Source organism: Muscardinus avellanarius (assembly GCF_963383645.1).
Source record: "Muscardinus avellanarius genome assembly, chromosome: 7".
Lineage (NCBI taxonomy): Eukaryota > Metazoa > Chordata > Mammalia > Rodentia > Gliridae > Muscardinus > Muscardinus avellanarius.
Genome location: NC_137793.1, coordinates 20354530 through 20380196, shown reverse-complemented (window position 1 = coordinate 20380196; position 25667 = coordinate 20354530). Strand labels below are relative to the sequence as shown.

Sequence of the window (25667 nt, the reverse complement as noted above, 5' to 3'; positions counted from 1 at the left end):
CTGGGAATTTAGATTCCTAAAAGGCTGAGCAATCATTCCAATCAAGTATGGAAAAAAAAAAAAGAAATAATTTCCAGGATTGGGATGAGAGATCGGGAAAGGATTAAAAGAAGAGAACACTAATAATAGCAACAAAAGCTCAGGGAAACACAGAAGTGAAGGATGGGAGAGAAAAAGAGCGCAAGGAAGTTCTTGTTGAAAGGCCACTTTATTGATGGAGACGAAGCTGAGCGGGGTTCTCCAGAGCCCTCCCTCACTCTCATCAGTGGTTTCACTGGGCATCTGAGACCGGCGTGGCCTGTCGCCAGTGGGCTGGGCTGCCCGGCCAGCTCCGCGCTGCCCCATCCAAGTCAGGCGGTCACTCGGAACACATCACAGCTCATGAAGATTCATGGATGCACTTCTTAATCCCCCTAATGGTTTCTGTGCAGTATTCTTTCTTTCTTTTTTTTTTTTAAATATTGTACAAAATATGTTCATTAGGAAAAGTTAGCTGTGCTGGACCATCTGCAGGGTATCCTTTTAGGAATCCTGTCCTTCAAACATGACTTCTTATTGCAGGAAGACCTCTAAAAGGCGTGGCTGTACAAAGAGAAAAATCTAGACGATTGTAGGAAGAGCAGCAACTTAAGACTGCTTTCGTTCATTTAAATTTTCTTTCCCCAAAAATACATTCCTAAATATACAAACTATACAATCTTGTCATGTAATGCTGGTTTTTTTTTTTTTTTGTATTTGTTTTTATGTGAGTTTTTTTGTTTTTGTGTGTATTTTTTAAATAACAACAATAGACCCCAAACTAAAAAAATCTGTTCATCTTCAAACCAACAAGAGCGCTAAAGGACTCGTGACTCAGTACCTTCATATAACACCACATAAATAACCTTAGCCACAGTCAATGTTCACAGCGTGGTCAGCGGAACAAAGGAAATACTTTTCTGGTGATTAGACATCATCTGCAGAGAGGGCTGGGATATTCATCCGAGGCCGGGTAAAAAATGCCATCTTCTCCCTGTAAAAGAGGCAATGCCTGTAGAACAGGGGGTTTCAAACTCACTTGATAAATATTTGGGGCAGGAAAATGCTTTTTCTTTGGTTACTAGGGATAGAATCCAAGACCTCTTGCATACCTGAGCCTGTACCCTACCACTGGGCTATACTCTCATGCCTAGGCAGGAGAATTCTTGTGGGAGATGTGCTGGACATTGGCGAATGGTTAACAACATCCCTGGTCCTCTATCCATTAGAGGGCACTGCATCCCTGAACTCTAGTCAAAACAATAAAAAACTTATAGACAATGGGCACGTTAGGCGCCTGTGGTGCCAGCAACTCAGAGGCTAAGGAGGGAGGATGGTTTGAGCCTATGAGTTTGAGACCAGCCTGCTCAACAAAGTGAGATGCCATCTCAAGAGAAAAAAGAAAAAAAAAAAAAAAGTAAGCCGGGTGTGGTGGTACACACCTGTAAATCCTGTAACTTGAAAGGCTGAGAAGGAGGATCACAGGTTTGAGGACAGCCTCAGCAAGCAGTGAGACTCTCATCAACCCAGTGAGATACCGTTTCCAAGTAAGAAATAAAATTAGGCTGGGAGTATAGCTTGAAGGTAGAACGTCTCTGGGTTCAATCCCCAGTACCAAAAAAAAGAAAAAGAAAAAAAAAAGAAAAGAAGAAGAAAAGAAAAGAAAAGAAAAGAAAGAAAAAAAATGTTGCACATTAAGCCAGGCGTGGTGGCGCATGCTTGTAATCCCCGTGCTTGGGAGGCTGAGACAGGAGGATCATGCAGGTTCGAGCTGGCTTAAGAGCCCTGTTTCCAAATAAAATATAAAATAGGTCTGGGAGTGTAGCCCAGAGGTAGAAGGCCCCTGGGTTACATCCCCAGTACTGCCAAAACAAAACAAAAAACCAAGGGCCCTTGGGCCACTTCCAGCATTCTTTGTTTCGAATTCTCAATTTGTTCAAAAAACTGAGAGACACCCAAACATAGTTATACAAATTACAGTATATTTATAATGTTTAGATTCATTCCATGAGGGGGTCTTTTTGAGCGCATATGCAAATACGTGTACCTTGTCTGAGAAGACACTAGAAATTTAAACACACGGCCTTTCATGGTTGGGAGGCCCGGGCCTAAAGGTATGTGAGAGCCTCCTCTGATATACCTTGGTCCGGTAGGACTAGAAGGCGACTCCTTGAGATTCTAGCTGGCAGCAGAGCCAGGGAAGCCCAGTGGGCAGGCGTCTATCCCCCCTCCCACCCCAGGCTTATTTATCATTCAGCCAATCCTCTGCAATTACCAGTGATGGAAACACTAGGAAGAAAGGCCGGAGCAGGTGGCTCATTCATTAAACAAGAGGATCTAACAAATTAGCTTGAGTTGTGTGGGGACTGATAACGACAGGCGGGGGAGGAACGCGCAGTGCTCACAGATCACCAGGGACGCCTGGCAGAGGGAGAACATCTGTTAAGAGCACGCTGCAGCTCGGTGGGAGACCGTGCGTGCGGCGGGGACTGGGAGAGGAGGCTGGGGCTGGCTGGGCCACCGGCTCACCTGAAAGACTGCACTTCCGGGGGCTCCTTGCAGCTCTGGCCTCGAAGCCTGTGCACGTCTTTGGCGGCTGCCCTCATCATCTTGTCTGTGTGCAGCTCGGCCTTGTGCTCTGATCGGTCCATCTGAGAAGCAAAGCAAGTAAGGCCTCGAGGCAGGGTCCACAGGGCCTCCTGAACCAGGCAGCCCAGAGCTCGCAACTGCACAGGCTGAGCCCAGGGGAGGAGAAGGCTCCCCTGTGGGAGGGTTTAATTCAGAACGATCAGGGCAGTGCACGGTCTAGCCAAGTGAGCGGAGTCCGGGGACCAGGAACTGAATACCTGTGTGGGCCTGATGGCCAGGAGGAGGTGGGAACTGCACGGAAAGCACAAACTGCCTCATTTAGTCCTCTGTCACCCAGCCAGGTGGATGGTCTAATCACCTCTATTTTACAGACCAGGAAAATGAAGTTCGAGCATGTTACCAAAAAAATTTTTTTAACATCAAACAACTAACAAGTGTTGAAACCTCAATTCCACATCATGCAGTTGTGCTTAAGAGGTGTGATATTACTTGCCTCAAGGTGGGCGTGGTGGCGTGCACTTGTAATCCCAGCGCTTGGGAGGCTGAGACAGGAGGATCGCACAAGTTCCAAAGCCAGCCTCAGATACTGAGTGAGGCTCTCAGTAACTTAGTGAGACCCTGTTTCCAAATAAAATCGAAAATAGGTCTGGGAGTATAACCCGGAGGTAGAAAAGAACCTGGCTTCTACCCTCAGTACCACAAAAAAAAAAAAAAAAAAAAAAAATTACTTGCCTCTTTTCTGATGTAAATCTATACCAGCATGTTGGAGAAAAGACCTGGAGAGCCCTATGTTATCATAGCCAGGTAACATATACTTAAAAACTTTGCACAAAGAAGCCGGGTGTCGTGGTGAGCATCTGTAATCCCAGTACTTGGGAGGCTCAGAGGGGAGGATGGCAGGTTCAAGGCCGACTTTAGCAACTTAACAAGACTCTGCTTAAAATAAAAAGTGAAAAGGACTGAGGGTGTAGTTTGGAGATACACTGCCCCTGGCTTTAACCCCCCAGGACACACCAAAAAAAGGCACAAAGAATTTTGATAAATGAAGCTGCATTGTTTAAATGGCTTGTTAGTAGAGGTGATGGATATACTTTTTCTTTCCTTTATTATTTGAAAGGCAAAGTCTTCTTAGTGTGTGTTTTCTTAAGGGGATGCGTATACACGTTGGTTGGCTCACCTCTTTTTTGCCTTCACCACCAGGAAGGTCAACGATAAATATAACAGCTAACTACAGATAGATGACATTAGGTTTAGGATATATTCCTTAAAGCGTTATCTCCTCCTTAAAGCATCCTAATTTTCTGTTTTTCCCTTAGTGCTCTTATTATAGCCCTATTTGTGAATATGCAGGGTATTAGTAATAAGTTAGAAATTTCTGGGGCCAGGTGTGGTGGCACACACTTGTAATCCCAGCATTTGGGAGGCTGAGACAGGAGGATCATGGTTCGCAGACAGCCTCAGCTACTTAGTGAAGCCCTTTGCAACTCAGTGAGACCCTGTTTCAAAATAAAGAATAAAAAATAGGGCTAGGGGTAGATGCCCCTGCGTTTCACCCTCCAGTACCGTAAAAAAAGAAAAGGAAATAAGCAGTTCTGAAACTTATGAATTGCCACTCAGTTTCTCATAGTAGTCCAGGTCTAACGAGCTCAGCACCATCTTCCTGCTGTACCACCTCATTTCCTACACCCAGAGCTGGGATCTCAACTGGTGGCCTGTGCAACAATCCAGGCAGATACCCCGTGTGGGGGGCTCTCTACACTCTTTGGCTGTGTGCAGAAGGGACTAGTAAAGGCTCTTCTTGCCATGAGTGCCAATCAGAGACCTGCATGTTGCTTTTTTATTGTGGCCCAACTCAAAATTTTACCCATCCACTTAATTTAAATGTAACTCAAGTAAGTAAGCAGGTCTTTTAGCCAATTAGAACCCTGCATGCTCTGTGGAAGAGAATCCAGCATCTGCTAAGTGTAGATCAGGCGATACCTGGGGCTCTGGGAGACCCTAAGTAGCCGCCGCACTTGGGGATTTTCTGACCAGGAAACTTTGCATCAAGCCGTTGAGGGACTTTATCTAGAAGCAAAAGCCCCCAGCTCCTGGGAGTTCCTGTGGACTTCCCAGCAGTGGTATCCCAGCATCTTTTTTTTTTTTTTCCAGTACTGGGGATGGAACCCAGGGGCATTCTACTTCCAAGTAACACTTCCAGCCCTATATTTTTAATTCTTTATTTTGAAACAGGGTCTCATTGAGTTGTAAAAGTCCTCACTAAGTAGCTGAGGCTAGTTTTGAACCTGTGTAATCCTCCCGTCTCAGCCTCCCAAATGCTGGGATTACAAGCATGAACCACCACGCCCGGCTTACCCCAGGACTTTTTGAAGGTGCAGGGAGGGTTTTCCCTTGCATGCAAACCTGTCCCAGTGTTGCGAGGTAAAGCTCAATCCCTTTTACTCACTACAGCAGGGGACAGGTCCCCCGTAAGCATGCCAGGGCACTTGCCACTCACACCTCAGACGTGATCAGCTCCTCTCCCCTGGGCAATAATGCTGGGTGGGCTGCTCGGGCAGCCACATTTCAGGGCCTAGCTTTATGCTATTACAGTGCATGCCGAGCCCAGCTGCGGTGCCCACTGCAGGCCATGAAGGGCAGCACGGTGAACTCGTAAGGGCTCCCACCAATGCATTAACCCTGAAATAAGGTCTTGCAGCCATGTCTAAAGTAGGCAAAGAGACCCAAGCTGCCTTAACTGATGAGAATGAGCAGCCCGTGGGATGCTCCGGTTCCTCTTTAAGGCAGTTACTCACTCACTCACTCACTCACTCACTCACTCACTCACTCACTCACTCACCCTCTTCTCCAGCATCCTCAGCAGCAGGCGGAAGCGCTCATCCTCCCGTAGCCAGGGCGGCAGCTCCTTCTCCCCATGGCTCTTGGCTTGTTCCAGCTGCTCCTTGAGCTCCTTCAGCACCGAGATCTCCTGGGTCAGCTGGCTGTGCCAGGTCCGTGTGGCCTGCAGGTCTAGCTCAAGGTCCAGCGAGGTGCGGATCAGGCGCTCTGAGCGCAGGGATTTGACTGAGGAAGGCTGCAGGGGTGGATGAGGCTTCCAGTTACTGGCCAGCTCTGCCCAGTGAGACTACATCAACCTCTCCTCTGAACCCCAACACCTTCCTCCCGCAACTCACTCCCTTGAAATAGCGCTTGCTCTCCCCCAGAGCCCTCCTGCCTTGAACTGTCTCCGGCATACAGCTCACGTTGGTTGAGCGTGTGTTATGAGCCTGAGACATTTTACTGCCATATCCCATTTTCTCATCATGACAACCACGAGGTCACAGATGAGACCTATGTATGGGGTCTAAATTACACAGAGCGCAAGTAACTGAGTTGAGAGTCCACACCACAGGCTGGCCGCAGAACCCACCCAGTCAGTCTGGACGGCAAACCACTTTATACCTCCACAGTCACACCCTGGCTTAATGGCTGCCCGCCGCATCCTGTCCTGCAGCGTTCCCTCCCAGTGGCCTGATCCTCCATGAGAGGGCAAGTCGGCTCTTCTTGACTGTGCCTGCCGGGGTGGTCAGTCATTTCCCAGCACCCTCATTATCCCTCCGGGATCTCCAGCTCAATCTATGTGTCCTCTACAAGCCACCCAGGATGGGATCGCGACCTGAACTGGGCCAATGAGAATCTCAGGGACAAGGGTGGGTATGTTATCTAAGCCCAGCCAATGATAATCAAGCCTGGCATTTTGCTCAACTACTTAGAAAACAGGCAATATCTTACACAGGGATTGCTAAAACAGCAAGATTATAACTGGAACTGATATAAAGACAGTCCTCTTTACCAGCACATGGAATGACCCTGTTTAAGAATTAAGCTAATCAGCAGGAGTAGTGTCCTGGCAGGAGAAATGGAATCTGATGACATTGTTCCAACTCCTGGATCAATCATGACTAAAGCTAGCCTTATACGTGGATTTCTTTGTTTCTTTCTTTCTTTCTTTCTTTCTTTCTTTCTTTCTTTCTTTTTTTGGTACTGGGGATGGAACCCAGGGGCCTTCTACCTCTGGGCTATACCCCCAGACCTATTTTATATATTTTATTTGGAAACAGGGTCTCACTAAGTTGCTGAGAGCCTCACTAAGTAGCTGAGGCTGGCTTCGAACCTGCATGATGCTCCTGTCTCTGATTATAAGTGTGAGCCACCACATCCAGCTTCTTTTTTTCTTTTTGCTGCGCTGGGGATGGAACCCAGAGTTGTGCACACACCAGACAAGTGCTCTTCGAGTGAGCCACATCCCCAACCCAGCCCTGCCCGATCCTGGCTGCCTGCAGGCAGGTCTGCAGGAGCGTGGGCACCTCTGTTCCTCCCACACCCTCTCTCTTTTCTTTGTTCTCTGCTCTTTCCTTTTCCTTCCTGACATCCTGGCTTCTGGGTTTCTTCTGCAATCAAACCAGATAGAACTGCTTTACCTCTGTGAAGCTCAAAGGGGAGGCTCCCTCCGTCTTCTTCAGGCTTGACTTATTAAGTCCTACGAAGGGGCTGCTCCTTCACTGAACCCCACACCTCACCCTGATCCTTCAATGTGGCTCCTTTCAGAAGGGCCAGACCCCTTTTGGGGGACAGCTTGTAGCCTCCTTCTGGGCCTTTTCTAACAGGGCTGACAGGAGCCCACTTGCTTGCAGGGGGTACTGAACCACTCCCTGTGGATCACACACTCTGGTGGTGTCCTGACCGAGATTTCCACCCAGGCTGCCAAGTGCACACCTCTCTGTCGTGATCATAGGTGACATTTGCCCTTTGGCTTCTTCCCCAGGTGCCACACGGTGTGTTGTGCCAAACTTCCGCTGTTGGCAAATGCCAACGACTTTTGTGAGAGCAACACTCTTCAGAGAGGACAAACGGCCATCCGTCAGCACCGGCATGTACAGGGTGCAAGCCTTCTGGAAACGAAGGAGAAGCAGGCACACGTACAGCCCTGAGTAGACTTACCCGCTTCATCCGGACACTGCGCCGCTCCAGGGAGTTTCGAACAAAAGGTGGCTTTTTGGAAAGAGTGGAGCTGTCGCTATCACTCCGATTCAGCTGCGAGAGAAAAGTCGAAGGAAGTCAAGCTTGGGAAGAGTGCATTCTGGAAGGTACATCGGGCTGGAAGGAAGCCAGGCTCCCACTCAGCCCAGTCCTCGTGCTCCTTGTGCAAACCCCCAGTTGCCTGTCTTGGGCCCCAGGCAGTCACTGAGCACATACTATGCATGGTGCACGATGCTCTGTTTGCACGCTGGTCTCTGCATGTAGTTAAATTAGATGGGGTATCTCAGTGAATCCTCCCAACAACCACACAGGGCAGGAGCATCACCATTTCACAGATGAGGACACCGAGCCGGGCATGGTGGCGCACACCTGTAATCCTAGTACATGGAAGGCTGAGACAGGAGGATGGCAGGTTTGAAGCCGGCCTCAGCAACCTAGTGAGGCTGTCAGCATCTTAGCAAGACCCTGTTTCCAAATAAAAAATAAGGAGGTGGAATGCCCCTGGGTTCAATCACCAACGTCACACACACACACACACACACACACACACACACACACACACACTAAAGAAAAATAAAATAAAAATGAGGACACAGAAAGTGACAGAACTTGCCCAAGGCTGGTGAGCTGATAAGCCACCCGGCAGGGCTTAACATCAGTGCCACTGGTGGGTAGACGTCTCCTTGACCTACTATACAAAGAGCTGTGTGCACCAACTCTTTCTTGTCACCCACAGAGACTGCCTTTCACTGGCTCAAACAGAGACACTGTCAAGAATAATATTTGGGCCTAGGGTATGGCTCAGTGGCAGAAAAGTGCTTCCCCAGCATGTGCCAGGCCCTGGGTTTCATCCCAGCACTGCAAAACAAAAGCAAACAAGCAAACAAAATAAATAAATAAGCGAGCAAACAAACAAAAAAATTAAAAAGCCAGCGCAAAAGCAATCCCATGGAGGTCATATCCTGGGAAAGGTTGGGTAGATAGGTGCTGTGGGGGTCAAGTTAATAAAAACTCTCCACCTTCAAAATCCCTCTAATCAGTTACTTATTTACACCCCTACCCGACCTCCACCCACACAGGGCTCAGATTCTTATTCATGATCGAAAGTCACACCTATGGTCAAGAAGAGATGCTTTTCCTACTGAGGGTATGTGCCCCCTCCCCAGGACCCGGGCTTCTTTCTCAGTACTATTTCCAAGGTCCTGGGGCTGACACAGGCCCATCTACCTTGCCTGCCTGGTCACAGTCACATCAGTGCCACGAGTGTCTTTAGAGTTGCTTTTGGTGGTGTTATGTTTGACACTTAATTATTACGAAGATAATTGTATGAGTAGTCGTGCTAAGTAGATGAACACAGCTACTCCAGAGCTGCGACTGACGAAACAGCTGCTGCCCCGGGGTGGCCTCAGCCAGAACCAGAAACAGGGTAACAGATAAAAATGTTAACAGTGGCTGCGTGGATGAGCAGCTACTATGCAAAAGGTGCTTTTGTCCTCAAACAATTCCAGCAATGGCTCAGAGAGACAGTGATGCTTTTTCTGCTCACCCATTGGAGACCGTCAAAGCAAGTGTTCAAGGCCCTGTCCGACTACATACCCCCAGGCTGCACATGGGGGGGGGGGCAGAAATGAAGCCCATGTCTTAATAACTGGGGCGGCTTCCTAAGAACAGGTGGCTGCATGTGGTACCAGAAAGGGGCTTCATCCTGCATTGTTTGAATGGAATGTGGCATCTACATTCTTATGTCAAGGTATCTGATACATGATAAAGAATATCGCCTCATTATTCTGTTTAAAACTAGGGAAACTGAGGCGCACAGAAGAATAGTAATTTAAAGTCACAGGGAGCTTATTCGGGAATGAGAATTTCAGAAGGACTGTATCTTTGGGTCAAATCGTGTCAACCGACAAATGGACTAGCGCTGCTAATAAATCATGTGGGTGTTGTGGAGAGCTGTAGGGAGTGTGATTTACTGTCCCTACTCTAGTGGATTTAAAAGTTTAGTGAAAGCCCAAGCCAGAAAATCTACCATGTGAGACAGGACCTGCTGAAGACATTATTTTGTACACGAGTAGAATGCTGAGAAGGGGCCACTCACAATTAGACTCCAGGAGGCCAGAGGAAGCCCCTCAGGAGGTAGCTCTGAGAGAAAGAGAGCCCGGAGGCTTTGGAGTCAGACCTGGCTTTGTACCTGCTCACTGTGTGCCTGGCAAAACAGCACTTTGGCAATCCGAGTCTCTGTTTCTGCACCTAGGAAATGTGCAGACACAATGCGCCATGTGGGGTGGTTTGTTAAGATTAGACGACAAGAAGATATTTTCTTCTTTTGCCCAGGAGGGAGGAGTATTGCTGATTGGCATCTTAAATCCCATCTTATGGACGGAAAAATTTTCACCTCATGATTTTTGGTAGGAAAGAAAACCCAGCTCCCTCCAGGGAAGCCCCACATCTTGCTTCCATGCCTCCCGTGCAGCTAGAGGCAAGAAAGGATCAAGCTCTAATTTGTATGCAAATCTAAGTTTTTTTATTTTTATTTTTTGTGGTACTAGGGATTGAACCCAGGGCCAGTCTATCTCTGAGAAACACCTCCAGCCCTTTGTGTATGTGTGTGTGGTTCTAGGGATTGAACCCAGAGGCATTCTCTTTCGAGCTATGCTCCCAGCCCGATTTTATTTCTTACTTGGAAATAGGGTCTTGCTAGGTTGATGTGTCTCACTACTTGCTAAGGCCGTTCTCAAATCTGAGATCCTCTTGTCTCAGCTTCCCAAGTACTGGGATTATGGCATGTGTCACCATGCCTGGGTCTGACTAGGTTTTGAAACACAGCCTAGTTCACTGAATCCAATTCTCTGTTGCTATGACTTTTGGTCCTTAAACAGGGCACTCTCTTGCTCCACAAATGTGCTATATTTGTACATGTCTTGGGAAAAAGCCATTAGTGATGAATACTGGCTTCTGTGGCCAGTAGTGGCAGGAGCCTGGTAGAGACATAAGGATCACAGTGGCCCCTTACCCACAAGGGAAAGGTTACAAAGCCCCATGGATGGCTGAAACCACGGATAGTACTGAGCCCTATATAGATTATATTTTCCTATGTAAAATACAGTTATATCTATAACATTTATAAACTAAGCACAGTAAGAGATTAACAATACTTGGCCAGAGATCTGAGCAACTTCATCATATGATAGCTTTTTCCCTCCTCATTAAGTTGAGGTCTTTCTTTCACCTTTTCACTTAAGGAAGTGCTTCATGGCTTAACTTTGTCCTATCTCAGTTGCCAGTAAAAATATTCTTGCATTTTGGGACCATTATTAAGTAAACACTTGAATACAAGCACTGTAATAATACGACAGTTAAACTGATAGTGGGATGGGCATGGCGGCACACACCTGTAATCTCAGTATTTAGGGTGCTGAGACTAGAGGATCACAGGTTCAAGGACAGCGAGGTTTCAGCAATCTAGCAAGACCTCCTGCCCTTTTTTATGTTACTGGGGATCGAATTCCTGGGCATTCTACCTCTTAGCTTCACCCAGCCCTACTTACTTCATTTTTTACAATTTTTAAAAATTTATTTATTTATTTATTTATTTATTTATTTATTTATTTATTTATTGGTGGTACTGGGGTTCCTGGAAACCCTTCTACCTCCGGACTACATTCCCAGACCTACTTTATATTTTTATTTGGAAACAGGGTCTCTTAAGCCAGAGAGGCTGGCTTCAAACCTAAGCGATCCTCCTGTCTCTGACTTCCAAGCACAGGGATTACAAGCATGCGCTACCATGTCCGGCTATTTTTTACAATTTTTGAAACAGGCTTTAGCTAAGTTGCTGAGGCTGGAGGTGAGAGCTGACCCTTTTTCAAAACAAAAAATAAAAATGGGCTGGGGGTATAGCCCAGAGTTAGAATGCCTCTGGATTCAATCTCCAGTAATACACACACACACACACACACACACACACACACACACACACCATGGTGACAGAGATGGCTGCTAAGAGACAGTAATGGTTGGGTTTAGAAGTTAATGGATTTATCAGGGCGGTAGCGTGTAGATGTGCCTGGTGAAGGCGGGTCCCTGGGGGTGTGGCCTTGGGTATTATATATGGTCGCCCTCCCCTGGTTGTACTTGCTCTTGCTTCTAGCCTCCAGGACTGAGGAGCAGAGCCCTTGTGCTCTCTTCTTTCTCTCTGCTTTACACTGCCATGACCTGAACTTTGGGCACTGGCCTCATATGGACTAAGCTCTGAGATCTCCAAGGAAACGGTGAGGAAATGAAACAAACCCTCTCCTAAGTTGTATGGTCAGTTGTTTGGAATATGGCAGTGAGAAGGCTAAGACAGAGACCAAGGCTGGGCGTGGTGGCACATAGTTGTAACCACAGCATTTGGGAGGCTGAGACAGGACGATCTGTGTTTGTGGACAGCCTCGGCTACTTAGTGAGGCCCTTGGCAACTCAGTGAGACCCTGTTTCAAAATAAAGAATAAAAAAATAGAGCTGGGGGTGTAGCTCAGAGGTAGAATGTCCCTGGGTGGTTCCATCCCCAGTACCGGAAAAAAAATAAAAAAGAAACAGACAGAGACCAATGGAATGAGAGGGGCAAAGATAGCACGAGTATGCTATTAAGGGCTGAGTCCCATCCCAAGATGGATAGAGTAGACAGCTTTGGGATTTCATCAGCTACTAAGAATCATGTGCAATTTAAAACCTAGAAAGGATCTCTGGAACTTTCAATTTAATATTTTCGCACTGAAGTGGACTGTGTGTGACTGAAATGGTAGAAAACTATAGATAAGGAAGACTAGTCTAGGATTCCAGAGGCAGCTGTGGGCCGGGGGGCCACATCACTTGACTGCTCAGTGGCAGGCTTTTGGCTGTGGCTGGCTTGCCTCACCTTTCCAAAAATTTCTTCCCTGCATCTACCGCTCACAGTATGTTTCTGTAGCTTGTAATTAAGGACCCTGATGGGGACAGGATTTAGTAGTAGGAAGTGAAGTATTATCAGACTGGAAAAGGTGGAGATGGCCGAGGGGTCAAGACAGGGCGCAGGTGCAGCACAGCCCTAATGCTCTTTGCTGGGAATTTGGTTATGCTTGTTTTGTAGATAAAAAGCAGAGGGTTAAGCTGGCGTGGTGGTGAACGCTTCTAATCCCAGCATTCAGGAGGCTGAGACCGGAGGATTGCGGTTCCTGGACAGCCTCAGCTACTTAGTGAGGCTCTTTGCAACTCAGTGAGACCCAGTTTCAAAATAAAAATAAAAAATAGGGCTGGGGGTGCAGCTCGGAGGTAGAATGGCCCTGGGTTCCATCCCCAGTACCGCAAAAAAAGTAAAAAAAAAAAAAAAAAAAAAAGCAGAGGGTTAAAGTATCACCTTGGGAAACTGATCTTATACCCATAGAGTTTTAAGGGAAATGGTAGGAAAGCATTCAGGATGTTGTAGCTAGCTTGTTTCTCAGAGCCTTCAGTGAGATTCTATAAGAAAGAGATACACTTGGGCTCAAGCAGGACAGTTGGAAAAGAAAGAAGGAAAAATACAAGGCTTTGTTAAGAAGGGTCCTAAGATTACCTAGGGCCTGTGATCTGCATTGACTGGAATTCTCTTTTGATTTTGGTACTGGGGATTGAACCCAGGGGCATTCACTTTTGAGCTATACCTCCAGCGTTTTTCTTTTCTTTTTAAATTTTGAAACAGGATCTTGTTACGCTGTTAAGGCTGGCCTTGAACCTACAATCCTCCTGTCTCAGACTCCTGAGTCTTGGGACTACAGGTGTGCATCACCGCACTGGCCATAAGAATCTCTTAACTGGCCCAGAGGTTAAACCCTGGGAAGTGCTCAGTCTGTCGCAGATGCTAGAGGTTCTTGTTACATGAGGATGCCAAGACTAGAAAAGGGCCACTTAATATGAACTCATTTAAATAAGAGACCAGAACTTTACACATTTGGGAAACAAAAGTTCTTCTATTTTCTATCTCCTATTAAAAAAAAAAAAAAGACTGCCTTTAGAATAGTACTACACTGTTTCAATTATTGTAGCTTTATATGGCTTGAAATCAGAAAATATATATCTTCTAGCTTTGTTCTTTTTCAAGATCGTTTTGGGTATCTAGAGTCCATATTCCATATTAGGATAGATTTTTTTCCTGAAAAATAAATATATAAATATATAAATATATGATAGTTTCACCTAAAAAAATAGAAAAAAATATTCTTTGGTAAGAAAGAAAGTAAAAAGAAATATTGAAATGTTATCTTTAAGTCATCAAAAGCTTGGTATCAGACAAATGAAACTGTTATGTGAGATTATCATTTTTAATTTTGGATAAATTGCTATAATACTAGATGTCAACCACTAAGCCAAGCATGGGAGGGAGGGATGGGGAGAGAATGGGGTGGGGATCTGGTGGGGGCTGACTGGGCGATGTGTGCATATATGTCTACAAAAGTTTGTATCCCACTATGATGTATGAATACAGTGCACCAATAAAATAAATAAATAAATAAATAAATAAATAAATAAATTAAAAAAAAAAGACAACTGCATTCTAATTTTGAGGGAAAAGAACAAATCCAACAGTGATTTCTTGGCAGGGGAGGGGAGTGCTGATGAGTGGCATTCTTCATCTTTGAATTCTACTGCACACTTGTAACTGTTGGAATTTTGCAAAAAGCTGAGGATCTTATTGATCTCTGCAAATGGTCCTGTGGGAGGGAACAGCAGGGTGTGAATATGGAAGAAGCAGGTTGGAGGAAATTAAAATAATAATAACATTGAGGGAGTGCAGGAGTTTCCCCATTCTTTATTTTAAAAAAAAGTGCTTCCCCATTCTTTATTTAAAAGAATCCTAGGAAAAAATAACAACAACAAAAACTCATCTGTTGACACCGCTGACAGCAAGTCAGACGGTCTTTGTTAGAGGCGCACTTGATTTCTGCTGTGTATTGTGTAGTATACAATGAAAAACCAGTGACATGGCGTGGCAATTCAAAAACACGAAATTGCTACCATCGGTTTACTGTTGTGTCCGTTAATATTCACATATAGGCCCTTTAAATGTATTTACACAAAGATCCTCACAGGTAAACAATCGGATGAATATACTCCAGCAAGAAAAACCACGAGTAATGGTCCACATTTAGGCTGGCCCTTGTCACCCTGCCGGACCTCTTGTGGATTTTAGATTTTTGGCTGCTGGGCACCTGGCTTACTTAGATTCTTGAATTTATAACTCCTGGCATCTCATTACAATTTCTCTCTCCAAGATCTTTTGTTTGTTTGAGAAATAGTCATGTTTCAAAAAATACATAGAAGGGAAAAATATTTAATTATTGAACAGAATATTATATTTAGCTATCTAGCCTTATAGTTTTTTTCATACATGTTCAGACTTTTTATTTTGGGGTACTGAGGATTGAACACAGAGGTAGTCTACCTCCAAGCTAAAGCTCTGGCCTGGCCCTTTTTATTTTTTTTTATTTTGAAACAGGGTCTTGCTAAGACAGAAAGATCACAATTTCTTTCTTTCTTTCTTTCTTTTTTTTTTTTGGTGGTACTAGGGTTCCTGGAAGCCTTTCTACCTCTGAGATACACTCCCACGGGCTACACCCCCAGACCTATTTTTTAACTTTTTTATTTGGAAACAGGGTCTCTTAAGCCAGCGTGGCTGGCTTCGAACCTGCGCGATCCTCCTGTTTCTGCCTCCCAAGCGCAGGGATTACAAGCCACCTGGTGATACTTCTTAAGTTTTATCAAAAATGAAGTGATCCTCTGCCTACCGCTTAGTTCATGACATGTGACTTCCCATGTCATTAAATAATCACATCAATCAATCAAAAGGAACGATCCTGTGTGGTGGGCCTGTGACCTGTACAGGAAGAAATTGAGGCTGAGAGGAGCTCACCAGTGTGTGGACACCCACCTGCGTGAGTCACCCAGATCCCTACCCAGAGCGGGATGAGCGAGGGACAGAGCCCATGCTTGCTTACCCGGCACACGTACTGGCTCTGGGGTCCTGGGGAGAAGGTCTTAGAACGAATGATGGTGCTTCCTCGAAGAAATGGCCCTGGCGAAGGGGTGCCCACCCGTCGGTCCTTGGGCCGCACCACTGTGGGGGATGGGGCCACGGTGTCAGTGTTGGTCTCTTTATCCACCTGTGGGGGGAAAAACCACAGCCTTGAGGCTCAGCATCCACCAAGTGTCTGCCACCCACCCCAAGTCTACTCAGTGACCCCTTACTCCATCACTTTGCCTCTTGGCCTAGAGCCACAGATGGGGCTTTTCCATGCCAGCCCTCTGGATTAATCAGCCCAGTCCTGCTGGGACGGCACCCACGGCTAAAAGTGTCTAGACTCACCCTTTGACTGGAGTCCATTCTGTCCCCAAACAAACTCGCACGAGTAGTAGAGCTACCTAAAGTGCCAATGTCGTAGGCATTACATCCTCAAGCCCCCAGGGCACCAGCCACATTTTGACAAAGCCACTGTCCTGGCCCAGAACTACCAGCCCTTTCTCTGAATTATGGAGCCAACCAGCAGGTCTCAAGGCCACCAGGTTTTCTACTGTCCATGTCTAGCAGCAAGCAGTACAAGATAGAGGAGCAGACAAAACCACCTAACACTGCAGGGGCTTTATTAGCCTACATTTAGTGCCTTTGTGTGGTTTTGGAAAAAGTGTCTCTCTGGCTGGAAAAGTTGCTGAGGGATGTCCCCTTGGTGCAGAGGAGCTGGAAGAAGGTCCAGGTTTGCCCCAGGCACCTGGGGGTGACTGCAGCTCCACCCTAGTAGTCCTTTGCAAATACATGAGGTGCTCTAGTTGCAAATGTTCAGCGGTGGAAAAAAGCAACACAGAGATCCCTGTAGAAAGCAACTCTGGTGCAGGAGGGAGACACAGAGGCCGAAGAACGTGGCTGGATTCCTTTTTCCTATTGCCCTTTGGATACAGCCGAAGGAGAACTTGTTCCTTTGAAGCCTCTGACCTGTCTGCAAGGGCAATATTACTGCGTCATCTTTTTTTTTTTTTTTTTTGGGCACGTCAAGGGATGAAACCCAGGGGCATTCAACCTCCAAGCCTATATTTTATTCTTTATTTTGAAACCAGGTCTCACTGAGCTGCAGAGAGCTTCACTAAGTAGCCGAGGCTGTCCGCGAACTGCAATCTTCCGGTCTCAGCCTCCCGAATGCTGGGATTACAAGCGTGCGTCATCATGCCCGGCTCTTTTTTTTCCCTTGTACGGGGATTCTACCAGGGGTGTTCTACCTCCGAGCTACAACCCCAGCCCTTTTCTTTTTTATTTTGTAGCAGGATCTTGCTAGGTTGCTGAGAATCTCCCTGAACTGGTGAGGCTGGCTGCCAGCCTGTGATCCTCCTGTCTCAGCCTCCCAGGTACAGGGATCATAGGCACAGGCCACCATGTCTGGCTCACTGTGTTCATCTTAAAGATGGGGAGATGGAGACTCAGCAGGGAAAGAGTCATCTACCTATGACTACAAGGCCAGGGCGAGACCTGTGTCACTGCAAAGCTTGCCAAGCATTCAGAGACACAGGGGAAATGCAGTGGGCAGAGGAGAATAGAAAGGAAGTCTGCCTCTCCTGCAATACGGTGGCCAAAATGAACCACAGCACAGGTGGAGAGGGGACCACTCCTATAGGAGCTACCGCAGGTGGCCATCCGAGAACCCGTCCTCTGTTCCTGGAAACTGAGGCTTAGCCCCGAATCTCTTCCCACGTTGAGGCTCCAGGTCAGCTCTTCCTACCTTTAACGCCAGGTACCCATCTGGAGAGGCTTTCTCAGAGAAATCGTCTTCTCCCTCTTCTTCCTCTCCCTCCTCCTCCTCAGCTGCTGCCTCATTCTCGCTGGTGTCCTCCTCGAACCTCCTAGAAAAAGACACTTGGGTTATTTCCCCCATTAACCCTCTGCCTCTTCTCTCCTGCCCTAGGGTACATCTAGGGCAGGGCTTCCAAACCTTTAACCAATCATTTGAAATGTGTTCGGTTTTTATTTTTTGTGGTTCTGGGGGTGAAACCCAGGAGCTTTTCTACCTCCGTGCTATACTCCCAGACCTATTTTATACTTTATTTGGAAACAGAGTCTCACTAAGATGCTGAGAGCCTCACTAAGTAGCTGAGGCTGGCTTCGAACCTGTGCCATCCTCCTATCTCAGCCTCCCAAGCACTGGGATTACAAGCGTGCACCACCACACCTGGCACAGGTGTTTGTTTTTTAAATCCTAAGTTTAGGGCTGGGGATATAGCTCTGTGGCAAATAGTTATCTATCAGGTTTGAAGCCCTTGGTTTAGTCTCTAGCACCCCCAGAAAGTAAAACACCCAATTTTAGTGAGGTGTAATGTATTTATTTATTTTTGTTGTACTGGGGGTGGAACCCAGGGAAACTTTACCTTTGACCTATACCCCCAGCCCTATTTCTTATTCTTTCTTTTGAAACAGGGTCTCACTGAGTTGCAAAGGGCCTAAGTAGCTGAGGCTGTCCGCGGACCATGATCCTCCTGTCTCAGCCTCCCAAATGCCAGGATTGCAAACATGTGCCACCATGCTTGGCAATGAGGTATAATTTATATACAAAACAATGCATTTCAGTCGGGCGTGGTGGCGCACACTTGTAATCCCTGCACTTGGAAGGTGGAGACAGGAGGATCGCGCAAGTTTGCAGCCAGCCGCGCTGGCTTAAGACACCCTGATTACAAATAAAAATATAAAATAGGCCTGGGAGTGTAGCCCGGAGGTAGAAAGGTTTCCAGGAACCCCAGTACCATCAAAAAAAAAAAAAAAAAATTTCAGTATATTGTCTGATGAAATTTGGCCAGTGTGCTCATCTGTGCAACCACTGCCACACTCAAGACCAAGAACACCCCAACCCCCCCTGAAAGGTTCCCTCCTGTCCTTTACAGCTTAATTTTCCCCCTGGCTCTAGTCACCTCTAATTATGTTTCTGTCATTATAGATTAGATTTCTCTAGAAGTTCCTGTAGGTGGGATAAGATGGTATGCTTCTGTCTCCGGCTTTTCTTCTGTCAGTACAGAGTCTTGGAAGTTCACCCAGTTCTTGTGTGTATAATAGTTCACTTCTTTTTATGACTGTGTAATATTCCATTGGGTGATACACTGCAACCTGCTTATAGTTTTTCATTAGCTGACGAATACCTGAATCTCTTCCATTTCTTAGCCACTACACATGAAGTTTCTAAGAACATTCATATGCAAGTCTTCATGTGTAAATACAGGCTTTTATTTCTCCCGAATATTATATTATATTGGCTGAAGCTGCCAAAATAAAGTACCGCAGCCCGGCTGGCTTCAACACCAGAACTTTCTATCTCGCAGTTGTGGAGGCCCGAAGGCCAGGAAGGTGCTGGAGGGTTTTGTTGATGGACGCTTTATTGCTGTGTCCTCACATGGTCTCAATCTTTGCTCACATCCCTGGTGTCTCTCTGTCCAAGTTTCCTCTTCTTATAAAGAAACCAGTCAGACTGGATTAGTCCCACCCTAACTGTAACAGTCTCATGGGACTTTTAATTGCCTCTTCAAAGGCCCTGTCTCCAAGTAATGACAGAAATACAGTTAAAAGCAAAATGGCTGGGTGGTACAGTAAGTGTAAGTTAATCCTGTTATGAAACAGACCAAGTGGCTTTCCAAAGTAATTTTGTCATTTTACATTACCAGCAATTTAACGAGAGTTCCAGTTCCTCATTAACATTTGTGCTGGGTGTGGTGGCGCACACCTGTAATCCCAGCATTTGGGAGGCTGAGACCGGAGGACCACAGTTCGCGGACAGCCTCAGCTACTACTTAGTGAGGCTGTTTGCCACTCAGTGAGACCTTGTTTCAAAAAAAAATAAAGAATAAAAAGACAGGGCTGGCGTGTAGCTCGGAGGTAGAATGCCCTTGGGTTCCATCCCTAGTACTGAAAAAAAAAAAAATTGCTATTGGCAGTCTTTATTTACTTTATGCAGTGTTGAGATTGGACTCAGGGTCCTTCTTTGCCACCCGCTGCCCCCACCATACTAGGCAAGTGCTCTACCACGGAACTACATCCTCAGCCCTTTTAAAAATGATTTATTTTGAAACAGGGTATCACTGAGTTACCGTGCACTGGCCTCGAACCTACCATTTTCCTATTCCCAAGTAGAGGCGTGTGCTACAGCTACTATACCTGTTAGCCTTTTCGTATTCTAAATGGTATCTTCCAAAGAAAAGAGGTTTTAAACTGTAATAAAATTCAATTATAATAATAACATTCTGAGCATATTCATCATCCTTTTATAATTTGTGCTTTTTATTTACTTATTTTTATATTATTTTTCACAGTACTGGGGATGGAACCCAGGGGCATTCTACCTCGGAACTACATCCCCAGCCCTATTAATTATTCTTTATTTTGAAACAGGGTCTTACTGAGTTGCAGAGGGCCTAAGTAGCTGAGGCTGGGCGCGAACTGCGATCCTCCTGTCTCAGCCTCCCAAATGCTGGGATTACAAGCGTGAGCCACCACGCCTGGGTGTTTTTTTTTTTTTTTTTTTAATATCCTAAGAAATCTCTGCTTTTCCCAAAGCTGGAAAGAATTTCCTGTACTTTCTTCTAGAAGTATTACAGTTCCAAGATTTATGTTTTATGTTTTCACTCTATGGCCCATTTTGAATTAATTTTTTTTTTGTGTGTGTGTGTGTGGTACTAGGGATGGAACCCAGGGGCTTTCTACCTCCGGGCTCTACTCCCAGACCTATTTTATATTTTATTTGGAAACAGGGTCTCACTAAGTTGCTGAGAGCCTCACTAAGTAGCTGAGGCTGGCTTTGGACCTGCGTGATCCTCCTGTCTCAGTCTCCAAAGCGTGGGGGATTACAAGCGTGCGCCACCACGTGTGGCTCGGATTAATTTTTGAACATGAGGTGAAATGGTGAAATAAGTATCCAAGTTAACTCTCCTCCAGGTGTCTCTCCAATTGTCTGGGCACCGTGTGTTGAAGGCGCTGAGCTGACACTTGGTGATACCTTTATAACGATGCTCTTCCCTGGGACCGCAGGGTTGGAAGGATTTGGTGTGACAAATGGACTCCTCTGTTAGCCAGTCATTAATCTCTGGTTCCATCTTGATTCCTCAAAGGCGTACAAAACCGCCAGGCTTCTTAGCAGCATGAGACAGTGTCACCATGCTGAGCCGGAAGGATTCCAGCCAAAAGCAGAGGAGCTGACGTCTAGTTTGCAGGCTCGGTGAGGCCGTGGGTAGGTGGGAAATGTGCCCAAGGATTTTCCCAAGAGGGAGACTAAATCTTGGATCTCTACTACCAACCCTGCAATTCAAACTCCTCTGTACCAGGTGGGCATTCTTGCTATGGAGGGGCCTTTGCCCTTCTTCTATAGCTCCAGCAGCCTATCTTCTAAAAAAGGAGGTGCTGGACATACGAATTCACAGGAAGGACTTCCAGAGAGAATTCTGCTGGAGCCATGTTTACTAACACCTACTGAGGGCTCGATAGGCTCCAGTGGTACCCCACGGTCTTTGGTAGTGCTGAAAGAGATACAAAGAGCACTTTCCGTGCTTCTTAATGGCCCTTAAAATTTAATATTGATATGTATTCATTGAGTATGTGTCACAAAACATTTTTACTTCTCATTCTGGGAAGGTAGCATTATTACTCCAATACCCAAAACTAGATGGATGTACCACAAGAAAAATATACACTACGATTCCTTTTGAATACAGATGCTACATTTTTTCTCACCATGATACTAGTAGATTGATCTTTTAGCAAGATGTAAAGATTTTACACAGTGATCAAGTGGGATTTATCCCAGGAATAATAATAATATGCCCACAATAATAGGGATCTTTCCATAGCAGTATATGACACAGAGCCTCCATTTCCTATCCCGTCTATGTGGAAGAATCCTAGTCAATACAACTGTCTTCTGTTAATGACATTTTCTTTTTCTGTGTGTGGTACTGGGGGTAGAACACAGAGGCTTTCTACCTCTGGGCTATACTCCCAGACCTCTTTGGAAACAGGGTCTCACTAAGTTGCTGAGAGCCTCACTAAGTAGTGGAGGCTGGCTTAGAACCTGTGCGATCCTCCTGTCTCAGCCTCCCAGGCGCTGGGATTGTAAGTGTGCGCCACTACGCCCGGTTTTGTGGGGGCATTTACTGCTCTAGTACAATCTATCTGAGAACTGCTCTGCCATGTGTATTAAAATGTAGAACACACACATGTGGATAAAGATAGACACACGCAATTTTCCAAGGGGACATAAGGAAGACTTCTTATTCTAACCCACTTTCTGATTATATTCTACTATGTTTTCTAATAATCTTAATTTTGTTTTGCTTATGGACCTTAAAAAATAGTTATTTGATTATGTGCACTACAGAAACCTAACAAGCCTGGGTAAAGTGGTGTACATCTATAATTCTAGTACTCGGGAGGCCTAGGCAGGAAGATCACAAGTTTGAGGCTAGCCTCTGTGATTTAGTGAGACTCTGTCTCAAGACTAAAAATAAAAAGGCAGCCGGGCATGGTGGCGCACGCTTGTAATCCCCGCGCTTGGGAGGCTGAGACAGGAGGATCGCATGGGTTCAAAGCCAGCCTCAGCTACTTAGAGAGGCTCTCAGCAACTTAGGGAGACCCTGTTTCCAAATAAAAAATATAAAAAAGGTCTGGGAGTATAGCCCGGAGGTAGAAAGCCTCTGGGTTCCATCCCCAGTATCACACATACAAAAAAATAAATAAAATAAAAATAAAAATAAAAAGGCTTGTGGAAGTAGCACAGTGGTAGAGCGCTCCTGGGTTCAATCCCCAGTACTGCAAAAGAGGGGGGGGAAAATCTAAGAAAAAAAAATAGTAACACTGACATCCTGGTGTTGCACAGAGGAAGAGTATAACACAGAACTGAGAGCCGGCCTTTGGGAGAACGCTACCCAGGCCTCCAGGGCTCTGAGCATGCACAGCAAGGCTAGTTAACATCACAGGACCCAAAGAAGCCCGCAGTCTTGGGCCAGAAGACTGCAGATGCCTGACCCCAGTGTAGCAGCTCCAGGGATGCCCAGCCCTCTTTGTGAGTAAGCTCCAGGGAAGTTTGAATGGCAGGGGGTGGGGAGACAGGGGGCCACAAAAGGAGAGAGAACAGAAGGCGGTTGCTAGGAGACGGTTTGAAAAGTCTCAACCAGCTTGGAATTTAGTGGAGAGCACTGATCTTGTGCCAAGGTTTTGGGAGACAGGTCCCAGGCCTATTTCTGGCATCAGCCCTATGCCTGTGTGCACTGGAGTACAGTGAAACACTGCAGTGTCAGAGGGAGGGAGGGCAACCGAGACAATGTGGGGGACCCAAAATAAACAAAGGGGCATGCAAAATTCCAGGGCGCTCTCGCTACAGTCTTTATCAATCGGAGAAAGAGTAAAAGGGAAGAGTAAAAAAAGGGGTCGGCAAACTGCAGTCCCAGAGCCAAATCCGGCCTGCTGCCTTGTTTTTTTTTTTTTTTTTAATTATTCTTTCTGGATAGTCCAAGCCATGAATGGTTTTTATATTTTTAAATGGCTTTAAGAACAAGAAGAAAAAGAGAGAATGATAATTCGTGGCAGGTGCAAATGATAGGAAATGCAAATTTCAGCGGTCACAAATGGAGTGCCAATGGTGGCACTTGTCATCTTGAGGGGATGCGGCGGGGTCCAGGTGGCCCACAAAGCAGGCGATATTTACCATCTGGCCCTTCCCGGGAAACATTTGGTGACTCCTGGAGTCAAAGATATTATGAAAGGCTCCTTCTGAGACCAAATCTATAACTTGGGGGCTAACAGAATGACAATAGCAGAGAGCTGCTGGCTGCTGACTCTGGGGTCTGTGTTCAGGGGTCATCGTGCAAAACTGTACTGAATCTGCAAAATTCCCCATGACACAGTGGCTTGATGTATTTATTTGCTTACTTTCTGGCATTTTGGGGGGATTGAACCTCACACTTTGAGCATACTATGCAAGTACTGTATAATTAAGCTCCCTCTCCAATTCCTGGTTTTTATTTATTTTTTTATTTTTTCTACACTAGGGATTGAACCCAGGGGCTTTGTGTTAGACCCCACCCAAGCCCTTTTTTTCTTCCCCAAAACATAGTGTTGAACCGGGCGTGGTGGCGCATTTGGGAGGCTGAACCGGAGTATCACGGTTTGCGGATAGCCTCAGCTACTTAGCAAGGCCCTCCACAACTTAGTGAGACCCCGTTTCAAAATCAAGAATAAAAAGGGGCAGGGGGGTGGAGCTCGGGGGTCAAATGCCTCTGGGTTCCATCCCCAGATCTGCAAAAACTAAATCAAAAGCATGGTGTTGCTAAGTTGCTGAGACAGGCCTTGAACCTGTGATGGTCCTGTCTCAGCCTCCTCAGCACTGGGATTACAGGTGTGCACCGCCACGCCCAGCTTCAGGCCCTGTTCTTGAAATCTGTTTCACAGATAAGGAAACAGAGGTTTAGAGCGATGGCTCCCAGCCCAGGCTACATATGAGACTTTCCCAGAGAGCTTTGAAAACTCCGTGATACCAATGTACTTAAACATTATCGAAGTCAACCACTAAGCCAAGCAAGGGAAGGAGAGATGGGGAGGGAATGGGGTGGGAATTGGGTAGGGGTTAAATCAGTGATGTGTACATGTATGTACACACAAGTTTTTTACCCCAATATGATGTATAAATATAATACGTCAATAATAAATAAATAAATAAACTCCGTGACGCTCAGCTCGCACCCAGATGCAGGGCGCTTCAGGAAATGGGCGAAGCGAGACTCCGAATCTCTGTCTTAATTCAAGCACTTGCGCCCAAGACTAACCTATACATCCCGTCGTGTGGCGAGATCCATGGCGGTGGCCTGTGCAGGTGGAATTTCCACTTTTCCTTTCCAGCTGGTAACTAGCAATGCTCCTCTTTTTCCTAATGATAATTTCTGTCATTTGTGGGGTTCTGTTATGCACTCTGCCTTCTATCTCTCTTTGGGGCTTCCCCTCCAGTCTTTCTCAGGAACCCTAGATGGTAAGCATTATTGCCTGTTTCCAGGTGAGGCTCGGACAGGGTTAGTAGGAGCCCAGGACAGTAAAGAGAATGAAGTGAGGTGTGGGCTTCTACAGTGCCGAGGATGCTCTGCCTCCTTCCCTGGGTGCTAGTTAACAAGTGGTTTGGTTTTTGAAAAGGCAGTGGGCTGTATACACCGGTAAGAACTTTTTGGAGCATGCATGTCAGAATGTAATAAAAACTTCCATGAGCTGAGACAGGAGGATCGCACGGGTTCGAAGCCAGCCTCAGCTACTTAGTGAGGCTTTCAGCAACTTAGTGAGACCCTGTTTCCAAATAAAATATAAAATAGGCCTGGGAGTATAGCCCGGAGGTAGAAAGCCTCTGGGTTCCACCCCCAGTACCACACACACACACACACACAAAAAAAAAACCCTTCCATGTACCATGTGGACTGCAGTACTGAGTGTCCATCCACAGATGAATAGAGAAAGAAAATGTGCTCTGTGCTGGGCGTGGTGGTGCACGCTTGAAATTCCGGTACATGGGAAGCTGAGATAGGAGGATTGCAGGTTCAAGGCCAGCCACAGCAACCTGAGAGATCTTGCTTTAAGATAAAAAAAATAAAAAAGGTCTGGGGGGGTGTAGCTTTGAGGTAAAATACCCCTGGGTTCAATCCGTAGTACCACAAAAAAGAAAATGTGGCTGTATATACAATGAAACTACTATTTAGCCATAAATCTTGTTATTTATGATAGCACGGATAGACCTGGAAAACATTAGGCTATGTGAAAGAAACCAGCAGGTTCTCATTCATTCATTTATAAAATCTTAAAAAAGTTGATGTCATAAGATAGTGATTCCCGAGGGCTGGAGAGGAAAAGAAGGGGAAAGAAGAAAGATTGGTCATGGGCCAAGAGTGACAGGTGAGGAGAAGGGAAGCTCAGGCGTGCTTCGCCCAGCAGGGTGGCTATTGCCAATAATGTGCTATATATAGCCAAGTAGCCACAAGACAAAAGTTTGAATATTTGAGCA

At 46.1% G+C, this 25667-nt stretch overlaps 1 protein-coding gene across 2 annotated transcripts in view; it reads right to left on the bottom strand.

Moving 5' to 3' along the window:
• Nucleotides 1–945: 945 nt before the first annotated feature.
• The window catches only part of WWC1 (WW and C2 domain containing 1), a gene marked incomplete at both ends in the record, with an annotated part of 170971 nt that continues 146249 nt past the window's right edge, over nucleotides 946–25667 (bottom strand). The window contains 6 exons of one of the 2 annotated variants that reach the window (XM_080698876.1): nucleotides 946–1012; nucleotides 2548–2669; nucleotides 5447–5698; nucleotides 7588–7680; nucleotides 15618–15782; nucleotides 17385–17505. In XM_080698876.1, coding sequence (XP_080555002.1) covers nucleotides 946–1012; nucleotides 2548–2669; nucleotides 5447–5698; nucleotides 7588–7680; nucleotides 15618–15782; nucleotides 17385–17505 — 820 coding nt within the window. The remainder of the gene's footprint in view (nucleotides 1013–2547; nucleotides 2670–5446; nucleotides 5699–7587; nucleotides 7681–15617; nucleotides 15783–17384; nucleotides 17506–25667) is intronic. The other variant, XM_080698877.1, reaches the window with a different exon arrangement.